The following is a 19573-nucleotide window of genomic DNA, read 5'->3' on the forward strand; positions in this document are numbered from 1 at the left end:
AATAGACATTTTTCCAAAGAAGATATCCAGAAGCCAATGGACCCATTAAAAGATAGTCAACATCATTCATCATCAGGGAAATACAAATCAAAACTACAGTGAGATACCACCTCACACCTTGCCAGAATGGCTACAATCAAGAACAGAAGACAGAACAGGTGTTAGTGATGATGTGGAGAAAGGGGAACCCTCTGGCAATCTTTTGGGAATGCAAACTGGTATAGCCATTCTGGGAAACAGTTTGGAGGTTCCACAAAACAGTTAAAAATAGAACTACTCTATGATCCAGCAATTGCACTACTTGCTATTTGCCCAAAGGATACAAAATACTAATTCAATGGGATACACGCACCCTGATGTTTATAGTAGCATTATCTACAGTAGTCAAATTATAGAAAGAACCCAAATATCCATTGACTGATGAATGGATAAAAAAAATGTAGCATATGTATACAATAGAATATTATTCAGCCACAAAAAATGAAATAGCCATTTGCAGTGGGATGGATGGAGCTAGAGAGTATTATGCTAAGCAAAATCAGTCTGTCAGAGTAAGACAAATACTGTATGATTTCACCATATGTGGAATTTAAGAAACAACAATTGAGCATGGGGGATAGAATAGAGAGAGAGACCAAGAAACTGACCCTTAACTAGAGAACAAATTGATGGTTTTCAGAGGGCAGGTAGATGGGGGATGGGTTAAATAGTTTATGGGGATTAAGTGGTGCATTTGTTATAATGAACACTGGGTATTGTATGTAAGTGTTTAATCACTATATTGTATGTTAAGGTATGTGCATAGAATGTGTAATGTCCTGACCGTTGGAGTAGAAAATAAAGAAAATTTTAATAAAATTAAGGAAAATCAGGGTGTCTGGTGGTGCAATTGGTTAAGGGTCTGACTCTTGGTTTCAGCTCAGGATGTGATCTCAGGTAATGAGATTGAGCCCAGCATCACGCTCCATGCTCATCATGGAGTCTGTTTGAGATTTTCTCTTCCTCTCCCTCTGCCCCTCCCACTTGTGCTCTCCCTGAAATAAATAAATAAATCTTTTTAAAAATTCAAGGAAGACGGATAAAAGGAGCACACAAAACTGTGGTACACCGAAGACAAAATAAGATGGTAGAATAAGTCCAAATGTATCATAATCACAATAAATATAAATAGGCAAAAGCCATTTTTTAAAAAACAGGCTCTCAAAAAAATTTAAAAAAAACAGGCTCTCAGATTGGTGCTATTCCCTCAGATTCTGAAAGATGCCTTTCTATAACTTTGAAATAGATTATTTGAAGCACGTTAGTATTATCATTCAATATTTATTCTGTACCCTTAAAGGAATAACAGATTTTATATGAACAACACTAACTTTTTATTGTTTTTTCTTATAGTCTGATCTCAGCTATGAAATGGAATCTGATATGATAGATGTGGTAAGTGGCCTTCTCAGATTTTGTTTTATAAAATAAAATATTTCACATATACTCTATTCTTTTTAGTACTAGAGTACTAAGTAATTATATTTTCTTTAGTACTCCGTGTAAAACTATAGATGCATACATATATAGTATTTAAAGCATATTTTGGTTTACCTTTTGTACCAAACAAAATTGGATGCAATAAGGAAAAATTAAATATTTTAAATTAAAAATTAAAGATAATATTCTAAAATTTGAGACAAAAATAAACCATGAATAATTGAAAAATGTGTAATTATAATGGGCAAATATGAGTGGTATCTTTTCATCATATTATGAAAGAACAAAAATAATTCTTTTATTTCATTTCTGATTTGGAACACTCTTCCTTTCAGAAATAATTTGCTTGTATACTGCTTTCTTTTGGTGGAGACTATAACTGCTCTTTGGAGTTTTTAATTATCAAAGAGAACAGACCTTAATACACTTAATAAAGCCAAAGTTCTTTGAAAATATGTATATCAGATATTGACATAGAGAAACTAATATTCATAAAACACCTCTGTTGAGGAAATATTTTCCTTAGATAAGTTCGACCAAAGAAATCTTGAACCTGTACCTACTGCCTTGAGTAACTTCATTTTTATTTAGAAAAGAATCTGATGGCACTCTTTAGAGTTACAGATTGCATGAAGTATTTCAGATGTGGCTGGGATAACTAGAAATATTTAATTATAGACCTTTCTAGACCAATAGATTATAGGTTCTTTCTAGACCAATCTAGTATTCATTTGAAGGAAGTTTAACAGGCTCAAACATATATAATGGCAATTGGTGTAAGAACAGTTTTTAGCTTATTTGTTTTGTTTTGTTTTGTTCTGTTCATTGCTAATAGGTCAGTCAGCCAGGGAAATAGAAATACCATATGATTTCACTCATGTGTGGAATTTAAGAAACAATTGAACAAAGCAGAAAAAAAGAGAGAAACTAAAAATAAAAACAGACTCAACTCTAGAGAACAAACCAGATTATTACCAAAGCGGAGGTGGTTGGGGGAATGGGTAAAATAGGTGAATGGGATTAAGAATATACTTATCCTGATGAGCACTGAGTAATATATAAAATTATTGAATCAATATATTGTACACCTGAAACTAACATAACACCGCGTGTTAACTATATTGGAATTAAGATAACATTAAAAAGAAAATTTTTAAAAAGTTGCTTCATCCTGAAGAAAACATCTGATACTAATTCCTTTGCCATTTGTAGTGATTTGGATGGAGCTAGTGAATATTATGCTAAGTGAAATAAGTCAGAGAAAAACAAATACTGCTTAATTTCACTCATATTTGGAATTTGGGAAACAAAACAGATGAACATGGAAAAAAAACAAGAGAGACAAAGCAGGAAACAGACTCTTAATTATAAAGAAAAAACTGAGAGTTAATGGAGGGGAGATCTGTGGAGGGTGGTTTAAATAGGTGATAAGTACTAAAGAGGCACTTGTGATGAGCACTGGGTGTTATATGTAAGTGATAAATCACTAAATTCTAAATCTAAAACTAATATTACACTATATGTTAACTAACTGGAATTTAAATAAAAACTTGGAGAAAAAAATAAAAGTTTTATAGTTGACCATATTAAATTTCATTATTACCACTTATTCAGCTCTTTTACAATTCTAATTCATTCGTTCAACAAGTATTTACTGAACATACATTACATGACCTTCACTGTTCAGTATACTAGGAACAAAATAGACACATATGCCTATTGTAATCAAGTTTAACAAATAAGTGAAATATATGGTATGTCAAATAACAATAAATGTTATAGAGAAAAATAAAGTGAGGGAATAGGATCAGGTGCTAGCAATCATAGTTGAATGTTAGGGAAGGCCTCACTGAAAAGGTTGAGAGCAAAGATGTAAAGAAAGTAAGAGACCTGAAGAAAATGAAAGGCTAACTTTGTGGCAATATGGAAGAAGTGTGTTCAAAGTGGAGGGCATAAAAAACAAAGATTATGAGAAAGGCACAAGGTTCATGTATTCTAAGAATAACAAGAAGGCCTAAAATTTTTTAAAAAGTAACAAGGAGGCCAACGTGGTTGGAGTGAAATGTAGACAGGAGAGTGGGAAGTAGAATATCAAAGCTGAGGTCTAAGAGCAAATGGATAAAGTGGTTATTATATAGGTAGTGGGCCGCTGTAAAGACTTAAATTTTTATCCCTCAACATACTATGATGTAAATTTCTACACGTATAGAAAAGTTGAAAGACTATATAGTAAAACCCATATCCATACCACTTAGGCTCTACAAACAATATTTTATGATATTTACTTTATGAAATATCCATTGTCTATCCATCCCTCAGTCTACCCACCCATCAATCTTATTTTTTATGATGCACTTCAAAGTAATTTGCAGAAATGAGTATATATCACACCAAATACTAAAGCATGACCATCATTAATGAACCTTCAATACTAGTTTTCAGTTCAATTTTATAGATAGAATTTACAAAAAAATAAAATGCACAAGTCTTAAGTGTGTTATTCTATGAGCTTTGGCAAAAACATGCACCTGTTTAAGACTTGTGAAAATATAGAACATTACTGTTACTCAGGAAGTTCCTTCATGCCCATTCTGAGTTATTTCTGATGCCTCTCCCCCATGTCCCCACCCTTTCACCAAAAGGCAACCACAGTTCTGAATTTTTACACTTCAGATTAGTTTGACAATTCTGGAAATTCATATAAATGAAATTATACATTATATAGTTTTATAAAGTTTTTTTCATTCAGCATAATGCTTTTTATGTCAACTTTTGGTTTCAGTTGATTTTTCCCTCTATATTGTTAATGTAGAAGTTCATTGTATGAATATATCATAGTTTATCCTTTCTTATGTTGATAGATATTCCTATTATTTCCAGTTTAAGGAAATTATGAGTAAGTTGTTCTGAACATATTTTATGGAAGGATTTTTTAAGAAAATTATTTTAAGAGCAGCTTTAGGTTCACAGCAAAATTGGAAGGTTGGTACAGAGACTTTGCATATACTCCCTAACCTCGCACTTGCATTGCCTCACACGTTATCAACATCCCCCACCAGAGTGGTACATTTGTTACAATTGATAAACATATATTGATATATCATAATCACTCCATAATTTACGTTATGGTTCAAACTTGATGTTGTACATTCCAAGTTCAGACAAATGTGTAATGTGTATCCAGCATTATAGCACAGAATATTTTCACTGCCCTAAAAATCCTGTTAACTTTGTGAATATTTTTCAATCTTTGTAGGCATATATTTTAATTTCTTTTTGGAAATACCTGGGAATAAGACTGCTAGTGAAGGTGCATGTTTAATTTTATAAGAGTCTTCCAGAACTTTTCCAAAAGTAACTATATTTTATATGTCAATAATAAATGTACAAAATTTCCAGTTGTTCCACATCATTGCCAAAATTTGGAATTGTCAGACTTTTCAATTTCAGTTATTCTGGTGAGTATGTAGTGGTATCTCATTCTAGCTTTAATTTTGCATTTTTGTGTTAACTGATTATGTTAAACACTTTTACATATAATATGTACTTCTATATGTGTTTTGTCCTTTCATATATCTTTTTTGTGTGTATAGTGTCTATTCAAAACTTTTTTTTTGAAACATGACTGGTTGTATTTTTCTTATTGAATTACTGGAGTTTTAATATAGATATAGCCTGGATACCAGTCCTTTGTCAGGTATTTACAGTATTTTCTCCCACTATAGAGATTGCACATTCATTTTCTTAATGGAATCTTTTGGGGAGTAGTAGTTTTTAATTTTGAAGCAGTCTAATGTTTTTTTTTCTTTTATGCTATTGCTTTGTGTGTCATGTCTAATAAAACTTTGCTTACCTCAAGTTGTGAAGATACCCTTTTATATTTTCATCTAAGTGCTTTATAATTTTAGTTTTTATATTTAGATTTATGATCCATCTCAAAATATTTTTTATGTATGGTTTAATATAGAAGTTACAGATCATTGTACTTTCCATATGGATTTTAAGTTGTTTTAGTCACATTTGTGGGAAAAGCTTCCTATTTTGATTGGATTGTTTTGGTTCCCTTGTCAAATTTTTTTTTCTGTTTTTGTTTTGTTTTGTTTTTTCCCTTGTCAAAATTTGAATGACTGTGTAAGTGAAGGTCCGTGTCTGACCAGTCTATTTTGTTTCATTACCTGATAGTCAATCATTATGCCAGTATCACACTACCATACTTGGATTCAAATATTAGATTTTCAGAAAGACCCTGTTGAAACTACAGAGGTTAATTCATTGTACAGAACACAGTAATGCACTGACAAATTAATTCCCACTGACATATTAGCACCATATAGACAAACTGTTGCTTATTTTGTTTGTATGTTTGTAACTGGAGTAGAATATAGCAGAGGAAGAGGAAGGAGGCAGGTGAAGTCTGAATCCAATCCTGAGATTCTAGTCTAATGTATAGTAGTACCTAGTTTGAAAGAAACTATAGTAGAAGAAAATATGAGGTGATATTTCTACGATAATTGGAAAGTCCTTTCCCTATTTGACTCTGTAATTTCCCAGGTGTTTTGTTCTGAGGTGCATCAAATGGCTAGTAAATGAGGAAAAGACTCCTTCTTTAATCATCGTCAAAAATGACTACTTGCATTACTTGTAAAGTAAATAAATATTTTTAGTACTCCTTTCATCTTTATAATAGAGTTAAGTGATTAACACACTGCCATAATACAGTATCATATGGTATTGTATTCTGAATTTTACTATATACCTTAACCAGTGTTTAATATATTTTTATGTGACTAATTAGCATCCTTTCATTTGAGCTTGAAAAACTCTTTTCAATAATTCTTGTAAGACAGGTGTAGGAAGGTCACGTGCTGATGAACTCCTGTTTTTTTTTTTTTTTCTTTTGCTCTGAGTCTATCTTTTCTTCAGTTATGAAGGACAACTTTGCCACATAAAGTACTCTTTGTTGGCACTTTTCTTTCAGCATTTTCAATATATTATCAAAGCTGTTGACTAAGACCCCTCATGTCTACGACATTAATGACTGGGTGATACTTGATGAAAACTTTGGGAAGTCTACAGTGACTGCAGTGCTTTTTGGGGTTCTCAGTGGTGACTCCAGATTCAGTGGTTAGGGACCAGAGCAGGCAGCATTGGTAACATGCTGGTGGTATGCATATGCTTCACCAGTGCCTGTGTAGTCACAGAGGCTCTCTGCAGATATACACATTGTGGTGAGAATCAGAGTCAGCAGCAAGGGCTTGGGCCAACTGTAGGTACACTAGCAGCTGCAGGGGCACTCGCTGTTTTCCTATACTCCTGTAGCCACAAAGTCTTGCCACAGGGATGCACATAGCAGTGGAGAATAATGGCAGCCCTCAGGTCAGAAGAGTGCAGGTATATAGCTGAAGGTTAGCACAATATTATGGACCAGTGACTGAAAATAGGATCATATCCAAACCCACAGCAATTGTGTAGGCTCTGGCTGTCAGTATACACTCATGAACATAGCTTGTTATTGGTGCATGCATGGCAGTGGAAGCTGGTGATAGAGTCAATCCACTAGTGACCAGACGCACAACTTGGTGATTTCAGTAATATAGGTCAGTGATTGGAGTCAAGACTATATCCAGATCCACAGACAGCTATGCAGGCCTTGGCTATCTAGTATGCACTTCAGCTGTAGGGGCTCACTCCAGGTGTGTTCATGGCAGTGGAGGTTAATAGGAGGAGTTAGATTGGCAATGTACAGGTGTACAGCAGCAGGGGATAGTGCAAAGTCAAGTAGTGCATGATAGTGACAAGAGTCAGGATGAATCTGAGTCAACCAGCAACTGTGGGGATCTTGGCTGTCCATGCACACTTGGGCAGCTATAGGAATTTTCCACAAGTATGCACATGGCAGAAAAGGCCAGTGGCTGGAGTTAGGATGGTGCAGATGCACAGTTGCTAGAGGCTAGTCACAAGTCTGCTCACAGTGAGGGAGGTCAACCGTGGGGTCTAGACTGATGTCTTGCATGACTACAGTTACAGAGGCCAGGGCTGGCTGCTGTTATGGATATGGGCTCCAGCATGAATAGGGACTGAGCTGGCTGTCATCTGAAAACATGAAAATAGTGGGGCAAAAACTTCAGCAACAAAATCTACAGGGAATACATGACAGCTGTGCTTGCTATTGTTTTCTTCAATGCTAAAAGCGGCTGAGCTTTCTGTTGGTGTCTGTGATGAGGTGTATGGTGATGAAATTTGGGAGATGTACAGCATCTGCAAGAGATCCTTAGTATTGAAGTGTTCTGGGGTTCTCTGCCAAGCAAGCCACTAGGAACCAATGTCACTCCTGTGTGGCTGACATTGGTAGTCCCTGTCCTTCTTCCTTGTTCTTAGCCATCTCCGGGTGTCTCAGCTTTGCTGTTATCTGTGTGGAATAGAACTGAAATGGATTCTCCATATAGTGCCCCAATGGGCTGAGGAAGATCGTCACTGCCCGCTTTCCCTTTGTTGGCAAGGGGAACTCTTTTGAGCTAGGACATTCCTCTTGGCAGTGAGCAGTGCTGACCTAGAGGATGAGGTGATAAAGACTAAATTAAGTTATTCTTCTACCCATTTTGTGCATTTATTGTCAGGTTTTTTGTTCCATTGTGTTGGTAGAGCTACTTAAGTAGACTCCTCTATTCTCCTGGACTATTTTCATTTGAAGATAGCTGTCCAACTGTTTATCTTTGTTGGGGAATGGAGGTTGTGGTCTTCTCTGTCATCTAGGTGACATCACTCTCACTCAACAGTTTTTCATTTCAATGTAGTCCAATTTATCTGCAGTTTCTTTTGTCACTTGTTCTTCAGATATCATAACTAAAACTTTGGGTTAGTCAAGTCACAAATATTTACTTCTATGTTTTCTCCAGAAATTTTATTGCTATAGCTCTTACATTTAGCTGTATAATTCTTGTGGAGGTAATTTTTATAAACATTGGGGATAAAGGTAGGGAGATAATTGTCCAAATTTATTTTTGAATGTGAATACCCAGCTGTCCCAGCACTATTTCCTGAAGAGACTATTCTTTCCCCTTCAAAATTTATCAGCACCCTATTTAAAATAGACCATAAATGAGAGGCTTATTTCTGAATACTCAGTTATTTTCCATTGATCTGGATGTTTATTCATGTGCAACTACACATTATAGCAATTTTTGAAATTACAAAGTATGAGCCCTTTATTTATTTATTCTTTTTATAAAAGATTGTTTTAAAACAATTTTTGGTCCCTTGCTTTTCCATGAGTTTTTAGATAAGCTTGTCAGTTGCTGTACAGAAGCCAGCTAGGATTTTGAGGCATAGTGTTTTGAATCTGTAGGTCAACATGGGAGATTATTGCCATCTTAACAATATTAGATCTTGTCAGTGAACATCAGTATATATTTTCATTTCTTTAATTATCTATCAATCTATTTGTAATCTTTTTTAATTAAATTTTATTTAAATTCTAAGTTCATAATACTATGGTAAAATAGGTTTCAGATATAGAATTTACTGATTCATCCCTTACATGTAACACTCAGTGCTCATCACAAGTACCCTCCTTAATATCCATCACTCATTTAGCCTGTTCCCCACCCATCTCCCACTGTCAACTCTCAGTTTGTTCTCTGAAGTTAAACTTTTTATGATTTGCTTCCCTTACTTTTTTCCTCCTTCCCATATGTTTATCTCTCCTATTTCTTAAATTTCACATGTGAGTGAAATCATATGGTATTTATCTTTCTCTAACTGATTTATTTTAGTTAGCATAATACACTCTAGCTGCACTCAAGTGCTTGCAAATAGCAAGATTTCATTCTTTTTAGTGGCTGAGTAATATTCTCTTCTAAACACACACACACACACACACATACACACACACACACACACACACACACCTCATGGCTTCTTTATCCATTCTCAGTTGATGGAGATCTGGGCTTTGTCTATAATTTGTCTATTGTTGATAATGCTGTTATAACATCAGGGTGCATGTGCCCCTTTGAATCAATATTTTTGTGTCCTTTGAGTAAATACCTAGTAGTGCAATTTCAGGGGTGATAGGGTCATTGTTTTTTAACTTTTTTTCCTAGAGAGAGAGAGCATGTGCGCATGCACACACACACACACACACACACACACACACACACACACCTGAGTGGGGTGAGGGGCAGAGGGAGAAGGTGAGAGAGAATCCCAACCAGTCTCCACACCCAGCAGAGTCCAATGTGGGGCTTGATCTCACAACCCTGAGATTATGAACTGAGCCCAAATCAAGATCAGATGCTTAATGAACTGAACCACCCAAGTGCCCCTATTTTTTAAAATTTAATTCCACTATAATTAACACATAAATTTAAGGATTTATATGGTAGATTGTTCTGCAATATCATTTGAGTGGAAAGATAGTCATAGTGTCAAGAGAAACCTAGAATGGCCTATAAGATTTAACAAATAAAATTGTAACTCAATTGTGTTCTGGAAGCTGGAAACAATTTGGTTTAACAGAGGTTAAAGTAGGGACATTTCAATGGAAAAGAACAATATGAAAACAGGAATGAGCATGACACGTTGATGTAACAATTAAGAAACTGACAAGATAAAGCATGAAGTTCCAGTTGGAAATACATTTAATTCATTCAGTAAACAGTTGATGAACATCTATTATAATCCATGTACTCAGTTTAGGTAAAAGAAATACAAAGAGCATAATGATATGATACTTACCCCTTGAGCGTCAAATATTACATCCTCAGTTTCCTCATCTTAAAATGAAGGGATTGGATCAGGTGTTATTTAAGGTAATACCCAACCTAAATAATATCTGACTCTGCTTTTAAAAATCAGCCTATTCATGCATATATGACCTATGCAATATTTATAACTGCACTTTAAATGTAACATATTGAGTTGAGATATTTATCAGGGGTAAAATATACATTTGATCATGGGTATGTATTTTTTTTACCTATAGGTTCTTTTTCAAGTCATTAATATTGTAAGATATTTTGCTCTGTAATCATTTAAACCACTCCTTTACCTGAAGGCAATATTAGGCTTAATCATCTTACTTATTCCTTGGAAAAGTTAGAAAATTGCTTCTATGCCCTCGTACTCACCAACAATAAGTATTTATGTAGCTTTGGTATAATACTTAGAATTGTGTTAAGTGAAGGAGATTCAAAGACTTATATATAAGCTACAATTCCCACCTATGAGATTTACTAAGTAAGTAGGTGGTTTATTGGGCTATTATTTATAACTCTTTTATTTAAAGTTTTCATTTCCTTTTTTAAACTCTTACTGATGTTCAGAAATGAGTTTTGTGTTATATCAAAATATTAAAGGGGTACCTGGGTGGTTCAGTTAGTTGAATATCTAATTCTTCATTTCAGCTCAGGTCATGATCTCAGGATCATGAGTTTGAGCCCTATGTCTGAATCTACACTCAGCATGGAGTCTGATTGATATTCTCTCTACCTCTGTTCCTCTCACCATTCTGTCTCTCAAATAAATAAAATAAATCTTTAAAAAGATGTTAAAATTCAGACAGTTCAAATATTTAAAGGAAATGACAATATAGTCCCTAAAAGCATAAATAAAACATATATAAAAATCTCTACCAAAAGTTAATTTTAAAATAAAGCTATAGTTAATAGATATTTATGGAGGTCATGATAAATAAATATAATATTTAGCCTGTTTCCCTGTGGGTGAGATTCTTAGTGATAGTTTATTTCTTTTTAGGTTCTTCTGCCTTTTCAAAAATTTCCATGAAATTTTCCATTTCTTTTCAAAAATAAATGAATATTTAAAATCTATTTTTTACTTTTTCTTATTCATCTTCACATTGCTTACACCACAATTGAGAGGACCTAAAAATTTAACCTAGTTTTATACTTTGATACTACGTAGTTGACTCTAGAATCAACCAAATACATTTTTCATCCTGTTGATGAGTCATGTAATATATTTCCCTGAATACAAATACACATACATAGGTATATGTGTATATGTATACATATATATATTCAGTTTTTGAGAAATGAAAATTATGGCAATTACATATGAGAATTGAGTTAGAGATGTTAATATGGGTTTCATGAATCTTGTTTCTTTTCTTCTTGTCTAGTGCAAGAATGTGAATAAAATCTGTCATTATATAATTGCTCTGCCACCTGATGTTATAGGACCAGAAACACAGATTACAGAATTTCTTACCCCTGAAGAGGAAGTATCTAGGGTGCAAGTGGTAAGCAGTTTTAAAAAAAGACTTATCATTAATATTAGGCATTTGAAAAAAATTTAAAATGTCAATAAGATGCTTTCTAATTTAACACAGCAATTACTTACGTGCTTTTGACTTCTTTCAATGTTTCTCTGTATACAGAATATATAATGATGCAATCACATTGTTCTTTTTCATATAGTCATTATCTTAATTTTAAGTAACAGCCCCATGTATTATTGAATTTTTAAACTGTGGCTTATTTAATTATTCAGTTATTATCTGATTATGTAGGTTACCATCAATTTTCAGGTTTTAGAAGTAAAGCTGCTGATATTATTATCTTTGTAAGTATAATATATTGCAAATATTCAAATAATTTTCTTGAATACATTTTTATGATTCTGGTTTTTAAGCAAAGTTTTCTAAAAAAGTGTTACAAGGAATTTTCATCAGTTATATTCCTATGATTCTGATTATGGTGACAGAATGTACAATGTTTTTTTTTTTTTTTTTCAGAATGTACAATGTTTTAAGAATATTCATATTATCAAATTATCTACCAAAAGAATTCAAATTAAAACCTATATTTTCACCAGTATTGGATTACCCCTCAAATATTAGCTTTTATTTATTTATTTATTTATTTATTTATCTATTTATTTATTATGAATATTTTATTTATTTATTCATGAGAGACACAGAGAGAGTCAGAGACACAGAGAAAAGCAGGCTCCATGCAGGGAGTCCGATGTGAGACTTGATCCTGGGTCTCCAGGATCATGCCCTGGGCCAAAGGCAGACGCTTAACTGCTGAGCCACCCAGGCATCCCAGATTTTTATTTTTTTTTAAATTTAAATTCAATTAGTCAACATATAGTACATATTTAGTTTTAGTTGTAGTGTTCAATAATTTATCAGTTGCGAATAACACCCAGTGCTCATCACATCATGTGCCCTGCTTAATGCACATCACCAAATGAACCCCCATCTCCCATAGCATCCCTCAGTTTCTTTCCTGTAGTTAAGAGTCTCTCCTGGTTTTTCTCCCTCTCTGATGACTTCCCATTCAGTTTTCCCTCCCCTGCCCTATGATTCCTCCCCCGTTTCTTATATTCCATATATGAGTGAGACCATATGATAATTGGCTTTCTCTGATTGACCTATTTTGCTCAGCATAATAAACTCCAGTTCCAACCATGTTGATGTAAATGGTAAGTATTCATCCTTTCTGATGGCTGAGTAATATTCCATTGTATATGTACACCACACATCTATATCCATTCATTTGTCAATAGACATCTGGGCTCTACCCACAGTTTGGCTATTGTGGACAATGCTGCTATAAACATTGGAGTGCAGGAATGCTTTCAGATCAATACCTTTGTACCTTTGGGATAAATTCCTAATTGTGCAAATGCTGAATCATAGGATATCTCTATTTTTAACTTCTTGAGAAACCTCCATATCATTTTCCAGAGTTGCTGTACCAGCTTTTATTCCCACCAGCCATGTAAGAGGATTCCCCTTTCTCCAAATCCTTGCCAACGTTTGTTGTTTCCTGTCTTAATTTTAGCTATTCTTACTGGTGGAAAGTGGTATTTTATTTTGGTTTTGATTTGTATTTTCCTGGCGCCAAGTGCTATGGAACATTTTTCATGTTTCTGTTTTCCCTTTATATATCTTTTTGAAGAAAATATCTTTGCATGTCTTCTGCCCATTTCTAGTTTATAAGTTTCCAGAAATGCATCCATTTCTTCCAGATTGCCTAATTCTTTGGTGTATATTTGCTCATAATATGTTTTTAAAATTTTGTGTATTTTCTTGATATTGGTCATGATCTCTCCTCTTTCATTCATGGTTTTATTAATCTGGGTCATTTCTCTTTTCTTTTTCATAAATCTTGCTAGGGGTTCATCAATCTTATTAAGGCTTTCAAAGAACTAGCTTATAGCTTTGTTGATCTGTTCTACTATTCTTCTGGTTTCTATTTCATTGGTCTCTGCTCTAGTCTTTACTATTTCTCTACTCCTTCTTGAGAAGGTTTTATTTGCTGTTCTTTCTCCAGCTCCTATAAGTATAAAGTTAGCTTGTGTATTTGAGGTTTTTCTAACTTTTTGAAAAAGGATTGTATTGCAATGTACTTCCCCCTTAGGACCACTTAACTGTGTTCCAAATGTTTTGAACAGTTTTGTTTCATTTTCATTTGTTTCCATGAATTTTTTAAAAATTTTTCTTCATTTTCCTGGTTGGCTCATTTATTCCTTAGTAGGACACTCTTTAACCTCCAAGTGTTTGCCTCCCTTCCAATCTCATCTTGGGATTGAATTCAAGTTTCAAAGTACTGTGTTCTGAAAATATACAAAGAATAATTCCAGTCTTTTGGTACTGGTTGAAACATGATTTGTGACCCAGTATGTGATCTATTCTGGAGAATGTTCCATGTGCACTTGAGAAGAATGTGTATTCTGTTGCTATAGGATAGAATGCTCTATGAGCATCTGTGAAGTTCATCTGGTATGCTGTGTCATTCAAAGCCCTTGTTTCCTTATTGATTTCCTAATTAGATGATCTGTCCATTGCCATAAGTGGGTGTTGAAGTCCCCTAATATTATTATCAATGTGTTTCTTTAATTTGGTTATTAATGTTCATATAGTTGGCTACTCCCAGGTTCGGAGCATAAATATTTATAATTTTTAGATCTGCATGTCAGAAAACCCTTTAAGTATGATATAGGGTCCCTCTTTATCCCTTACTACAGTCTTTGTTTTAAAATCTAATTTGTTTGATATAAGGATTGCTACCCCTGCTTTCTTTTGTGGTCCATTAGCATGATAAATGATAAATGATTCTCCACCCCTCACTTTCAATCTGGAGGTATCTTTGAGTCTAAAAATGAGACTTTTATAGGTATCATATGAATAGGTTTTGCATTCTTATCCAATCTGATACTCTGTGTCTTTTGATTGAAGCATTTAGTCCATTTACATTTCAGAGTAACCATTGAAAGATATGAATTTAGTGCCATTGTATTACTTGTAAAGTCACTGTTTCTATAGATTTTTTTTCTTTTTTTTTCTGTTCTATGTTACTTTTTGGCTCCCTCTTCACTTATAAGATCCCCTTAATATTTCTTGCTAAGCTGGTTAAATGGTCATATATTCTTTTAGTTTCTATCCATCCTGGAACTTATCTCTCCTTCCATTCTGAATGACAGCATAACTAAATAAAGTATTCTTGGCTGCATGGTTTTCTCATTGAGTACCCTGAATATATCATGCCAGCACTTTCTGGCCTGCCAGGTCTCTATGGATAGGTCTGTTGCCAGTCTAATGTTCTTACACTTTTAGGTTAAGAACCTCTTGTCACCAGCTGCTTTCAGAATTTTCTCTTTGTCTCTGAAATTGAAAGTTTCACTATTACATGTCAGAGTGTTGATCAATTTTTATTGATTTTGAGGGTTCCACTCCACCGCTTGGACTTGAATGCCCGTTTCTTTCTCCAGCTGGTCTTCTGGGAGAAGGGCCTGCTATGCTGATCCTCAGGTTTCTTTGCCTTAGTGGAGTTGCACAACCTCTTGCCAGAGGGCCAAGCTCAGTGTAAGCTGGTTCTCTGTGTGGCTTTTGTTCCCTGAAGGCTTTCCTGGACTCTTTAGAGTGTGAAAATAAAAATGACAATGCCCTGATCTCCAGCCCTGGAGCTGAAAGATTATGGTGTGTGACAAATTCTGCAGACTCCTACAATGTGGGCCCACTCCAGTGTTCCCAGGGAAAGTCAGAGGTTGCTGTGTTTGTGTGCTTTGCATCACCCCAGCACAGAGTGTTCACCGATTTCTTGTGTCACCCATTCTGCTCCCTCCCAGAGGAAGTCAGAGCATTGCCCCATTTCTTGTCCTTTATAGGGCCCCAGCCTGGAAAGTCGTCACTGGATCAGGCTGCAGTTCCTGGTTTATGGCAAATTGAGCTGAGAGACTGCTCTTGAGAGATAGCTGACCTAAACCAGTTTCACTGCTCCAATGCTTGGGAACTCTTCTGGCTCAGGCACTTCTGTTTTTTTCTGTAACTCTGGGGATCTTGAGACCACATTGTCTCACCTGGGATTTTTGCACCACTTAACCACTAAGCAACTTTCAGGCAGGGACGTCTCTTACTGGAGCAAATTTCTAAAGGTTCTGATTTTGTACTTCAGGGCTATATCATTTTCCTGTAGCCAGCTTACACAGGCTCCTTCCTCCCCATTTATCTTCCACTATTTCCAATTAGTTTCTCTTCTCCACACACCTACCTTGCAAAAATGTGGTTGCTTTTCTATTTGTAGAATGTTGGCTATTCTTTTCTTAAATCTCAGGTTGAATTCATAAGTATACAGAATGATATGATAATTATCTAGCTAAATTCAGGGAACGAGATGAAATGAGGTGCCTTTCTCTTCTGCCATCTTGCCTCTCTTCTTACCTGTATTGGATTTTATCTCTTTTCTTTATCCTACTAGATTGTAAAATCAAACCTCATTTTTGTTTGAGCATGTGCTTAATTGCTTAAACATTTTTTCTTATACGTTATTCGTGTCTCTCCTATTTTCTACATTTATCATTATTATTAGAGTTAATTGTTTTGAATTTGAAAGTAATAACTTCTCATTATCTGAAATGTGAAAAATATAGAAAAGCATTTGAATTGCTTTAATGATTAATAATATTTGTGTATTTTCTCCCATTGTTTCTTCTATTCATATTTTACTTATACAATTGTGACATACACAATTGTGTATATACACATATACACACATAATATAACTTGAACATATGAATATAATTATCTTTTTCATTTCTGGAATTCAAATTTTTTTTCATGTTTTTGCTATGTTACTACTATATATACTTCTTTGACATACATAATTGTGAATTGCCACACATAAAGTATTTTATCAGTCTTAGTTGCTTAGGCATGAAATTACTGGTCCAATGGTTATGAATGTTTTTAGTTTCTTAATATATGTTGAAAAAATTGCTTTCCTAAAGAGTTGTATCAGTTTACACTTTTATTAGCAGCATGCATCCATAGCCATTTCATGATGCTTTTACTGTTTAAACAAATAGAGTTATGCAGGTGACAAGTAGTCATAAGTATAATCCTGGCCACCTTTGTTTTTCTTACAATTAATGAGGTTAAGTGTTTTTCATTATATTTATTAGTCATTCTTATTTTTTTTTAGCTGAATTGATTTTTCATAACCTTTATCCATTTAATCCCTGGGTCTTAGTGTTAACTTATCTGCATTTTATATTACTTACATGTAAAGAAATTTATTGTAAAGATTTTTATAATTCATTTAGGTCAGGAATTTTTAAGTTCAGAAATAAGCCTGAGGATTAATTTCCAATGAAGCCAGCTAGCATTTTTTATGTGAATAATTTTAGCCCAATCATAAATCATTGCATCTGTCTTGGTATTTATGTGAGTTTCCAGTTCTTTTGCAAAGTAAGGTAGTTATGGCTAATAACTCACTTTTAAACAAAAGGAAAAACAAACTTTAGGCTTACTCCAACAGAATAATTGATTTAACATGATATTTTTTAAAGCTATAATTTGAAGTAATCTTTCAAATGTGTGCTTGTATTTACAGGATCATTTTAATTTATTGCTAAGTCTTACTTTATTGTTATCTTTGTAAACATAACAAAATCATTATTAGGGTTTCATGGAAAACAGAATCTTGGAACAATAATTACCTAAAGAGAGGGAATAGAGACTTTTTAAAGATTTATTTATTTGAGAGAGAGAGAGAGAGACAGCACGATGAGGAGGGGCAAATGGAGAGGGAGAATCTCAAACAGACTCCATGCTGAAAATGGAGCCAAAGAAGGAGCTTGATCTCATGATCCTGAGATCATAACGTGAGCTGAAACCAGGAGTCTGATGCTCAACTGACTGCCACCCCAGTGCCCCAAGATAATGATTTAAAATACAGAATTATTTGGGTTGAAATAGTCAGTTAATGACTTGAAAAATGGATAGACCTTTAAAATAGAAACTGTTATCTTTATTGTTCAATGTATCAATGATGTAATTAAACTATAAACACATACAAAAAATATATTTTATGTTGATGGTGAAGTATACAAAGTAATAATTTAAAATATTGAATAATAATTTGACTCTCAGTTGTAGAGATGGGTAGACTTTTAACTTTGATGTGCAAAATATACAAATCCAAGCATGTTAGGAAATAAACTTCATAAATGATGAAGGGAATAAATTCAAACGATAGTAATAGAGTAATAGAAATAAGCATAAAGATTAAATCGTTTTCTTGAAGTCCCTGCTTTACCACTAATAACCTAGATGTAAATTTAAATAAGTCATATTTCCTCTCTAAACCTGTTTCTTATTTGTAAAATTCTGGACTTGGGTGAGTGACAGCAGAGGTCACTTGCAATTCTGTGACTCTAATATCATTTCATAGACCTACAATTTTAATTTCTCCTGTAGTGCCCTTTCAAAGAAATCATTATCTATTGCATATATTCTTCCTAGAGATTAATTTTAATGGAAACGGATTGAGTATTATTGATTTTCATTAACATGTTTGTTTTATAGCTATAGATTCAGATATGTTGGGGGTAGGGAGAGAGTGTTAGGAGTTTGAAGGAAATCAAATCAAATTCATCAAACTGATTACTGGTAAGGCACACTTTAACAAGGGAGGCCAGGTTTTGAAGAGCCTGAGCCTTATACAGTTTGGGAGTCCCTCTTACATATATAAATATATATATAAAACTACACACACACACACACACATATATATGCAAATTGAAATTTAGAATGAGAAAAATCACAACAAATATGAATTTGTAAAATTTGAAAATATTACAAGCCTAAAATACTTTTCAGAGCCTTGGAATGGGCTTAAATAAGTGAGAGGCACTAAAATTTAAGCTTCATTGGCTTCATAGTAAATCTGTCTTTTAGATTAGACATGTTTTTCCCTTTGTATACTTCTTTTTGGTTCTATTCCTTATATTTAACAGCTCCTCTAACTCCATGGACACAAGTAATGTGAAAAGAGAAAACAACCTTGGAGATAAAACAGTAAATACTATATAGATATGTATATAGATATGATTTTTGCATCAGAAAAAAATGTCCCTTCCTCTTTGTCAGCTGCTTGAATTATTCTTGCTATTTTGTATTAAACACTGGCCACAAAATTGCAACCTCTTTGGGATGGGTGAAAATTTTATGAGATGCTTTCACTTAAATGGCTAAAGAGCCTAACCACATATGTGAGGCAATGCTAACCTCAATTGGAATAAGTAAGAAGTTTCTCATCTGGAACCAGTATTTCATGCCCATGGAGATATACTGGTACATTGACATCATCTCTACCAAAAACTTATCAAATTCATCTTTCATCTAAGATGCCTGTTCAATATGCCTTTCATGCACTTAATATGTAGATAATTATGATTATTGATTTGGTCAAGGACTGTGAAGACCCAAACGTTTTCATCATCATATCCCATGAAGTCTTATACAATCTGAGATTTGTATTGTATGCTATGGTGCAGAATCAGTTTTCTCTGTTTTTGGAAGCCATCTAAAATGTCTTTGCAACATTGAAATGCTGTGAGTATTCAATGATACCATAGTTAATTTTGAGATCTATCATGTTTCAAGAAATTGTGACATCTATGCCAACTCTTGGTTATTAGCAATCAAAATAAAAATTAAAGACATAAAATTTAATTGTATCCTTGAAATATAACATACAGCATTCTAGTTAATAGATATTGGTATAAAGCAATATTTCCTGTTGAGGAAACTGACTAGCAGTAGAAGAAAGCTGCCCAGAAT

At 33.9% G+C, this 19573-nt stretch overlaps 1 protein-coding gene across 4 annotated transcripts in view; it reads left to right on the top strand.

The window, feature by feature from the left end:
* Positions 1-19573, top strand: part of LOC100685327 — a 290042-nt gene that overhangs the window by 211031 nt on the left and 59438 nt on the right. For all 4 annotated transcript variants that reach the window (XR_005386378.1, XM_038587795.1, XM_038587794.1 and 1 more), the window contains exons 8-9: positions 1393-1434; positions 11621-11740. Coding sequence is in view for 3 of the 4 variants with exons in the window: in XM_038587795.1 (XP_038443723.1) it covers positions 1393-1434; positions 11621-11740 (162 nt within the window). In the remaining variant the exon portion in view is untranslated. The remainder of the gene's footprint in view (positions 1-1392; positions 1435-11620; positions 11741-19573) is intronic.

The sequence above is a fragment of the Canis lupus genome, chromosome X (assembly GCF_011100685.1).
Source record: "Canis lupus familiaris isolate Mischka breed German Shepherd chromosome X, alternate assembly UU_Cfam_GSD_1.0, whole genome shotgun sequence".
Lineage (NCBI taxonomy): Eukaryota > Metazoa > Chordata > Mammalia > Carnivora > Canidae > Canis > Canis lupus.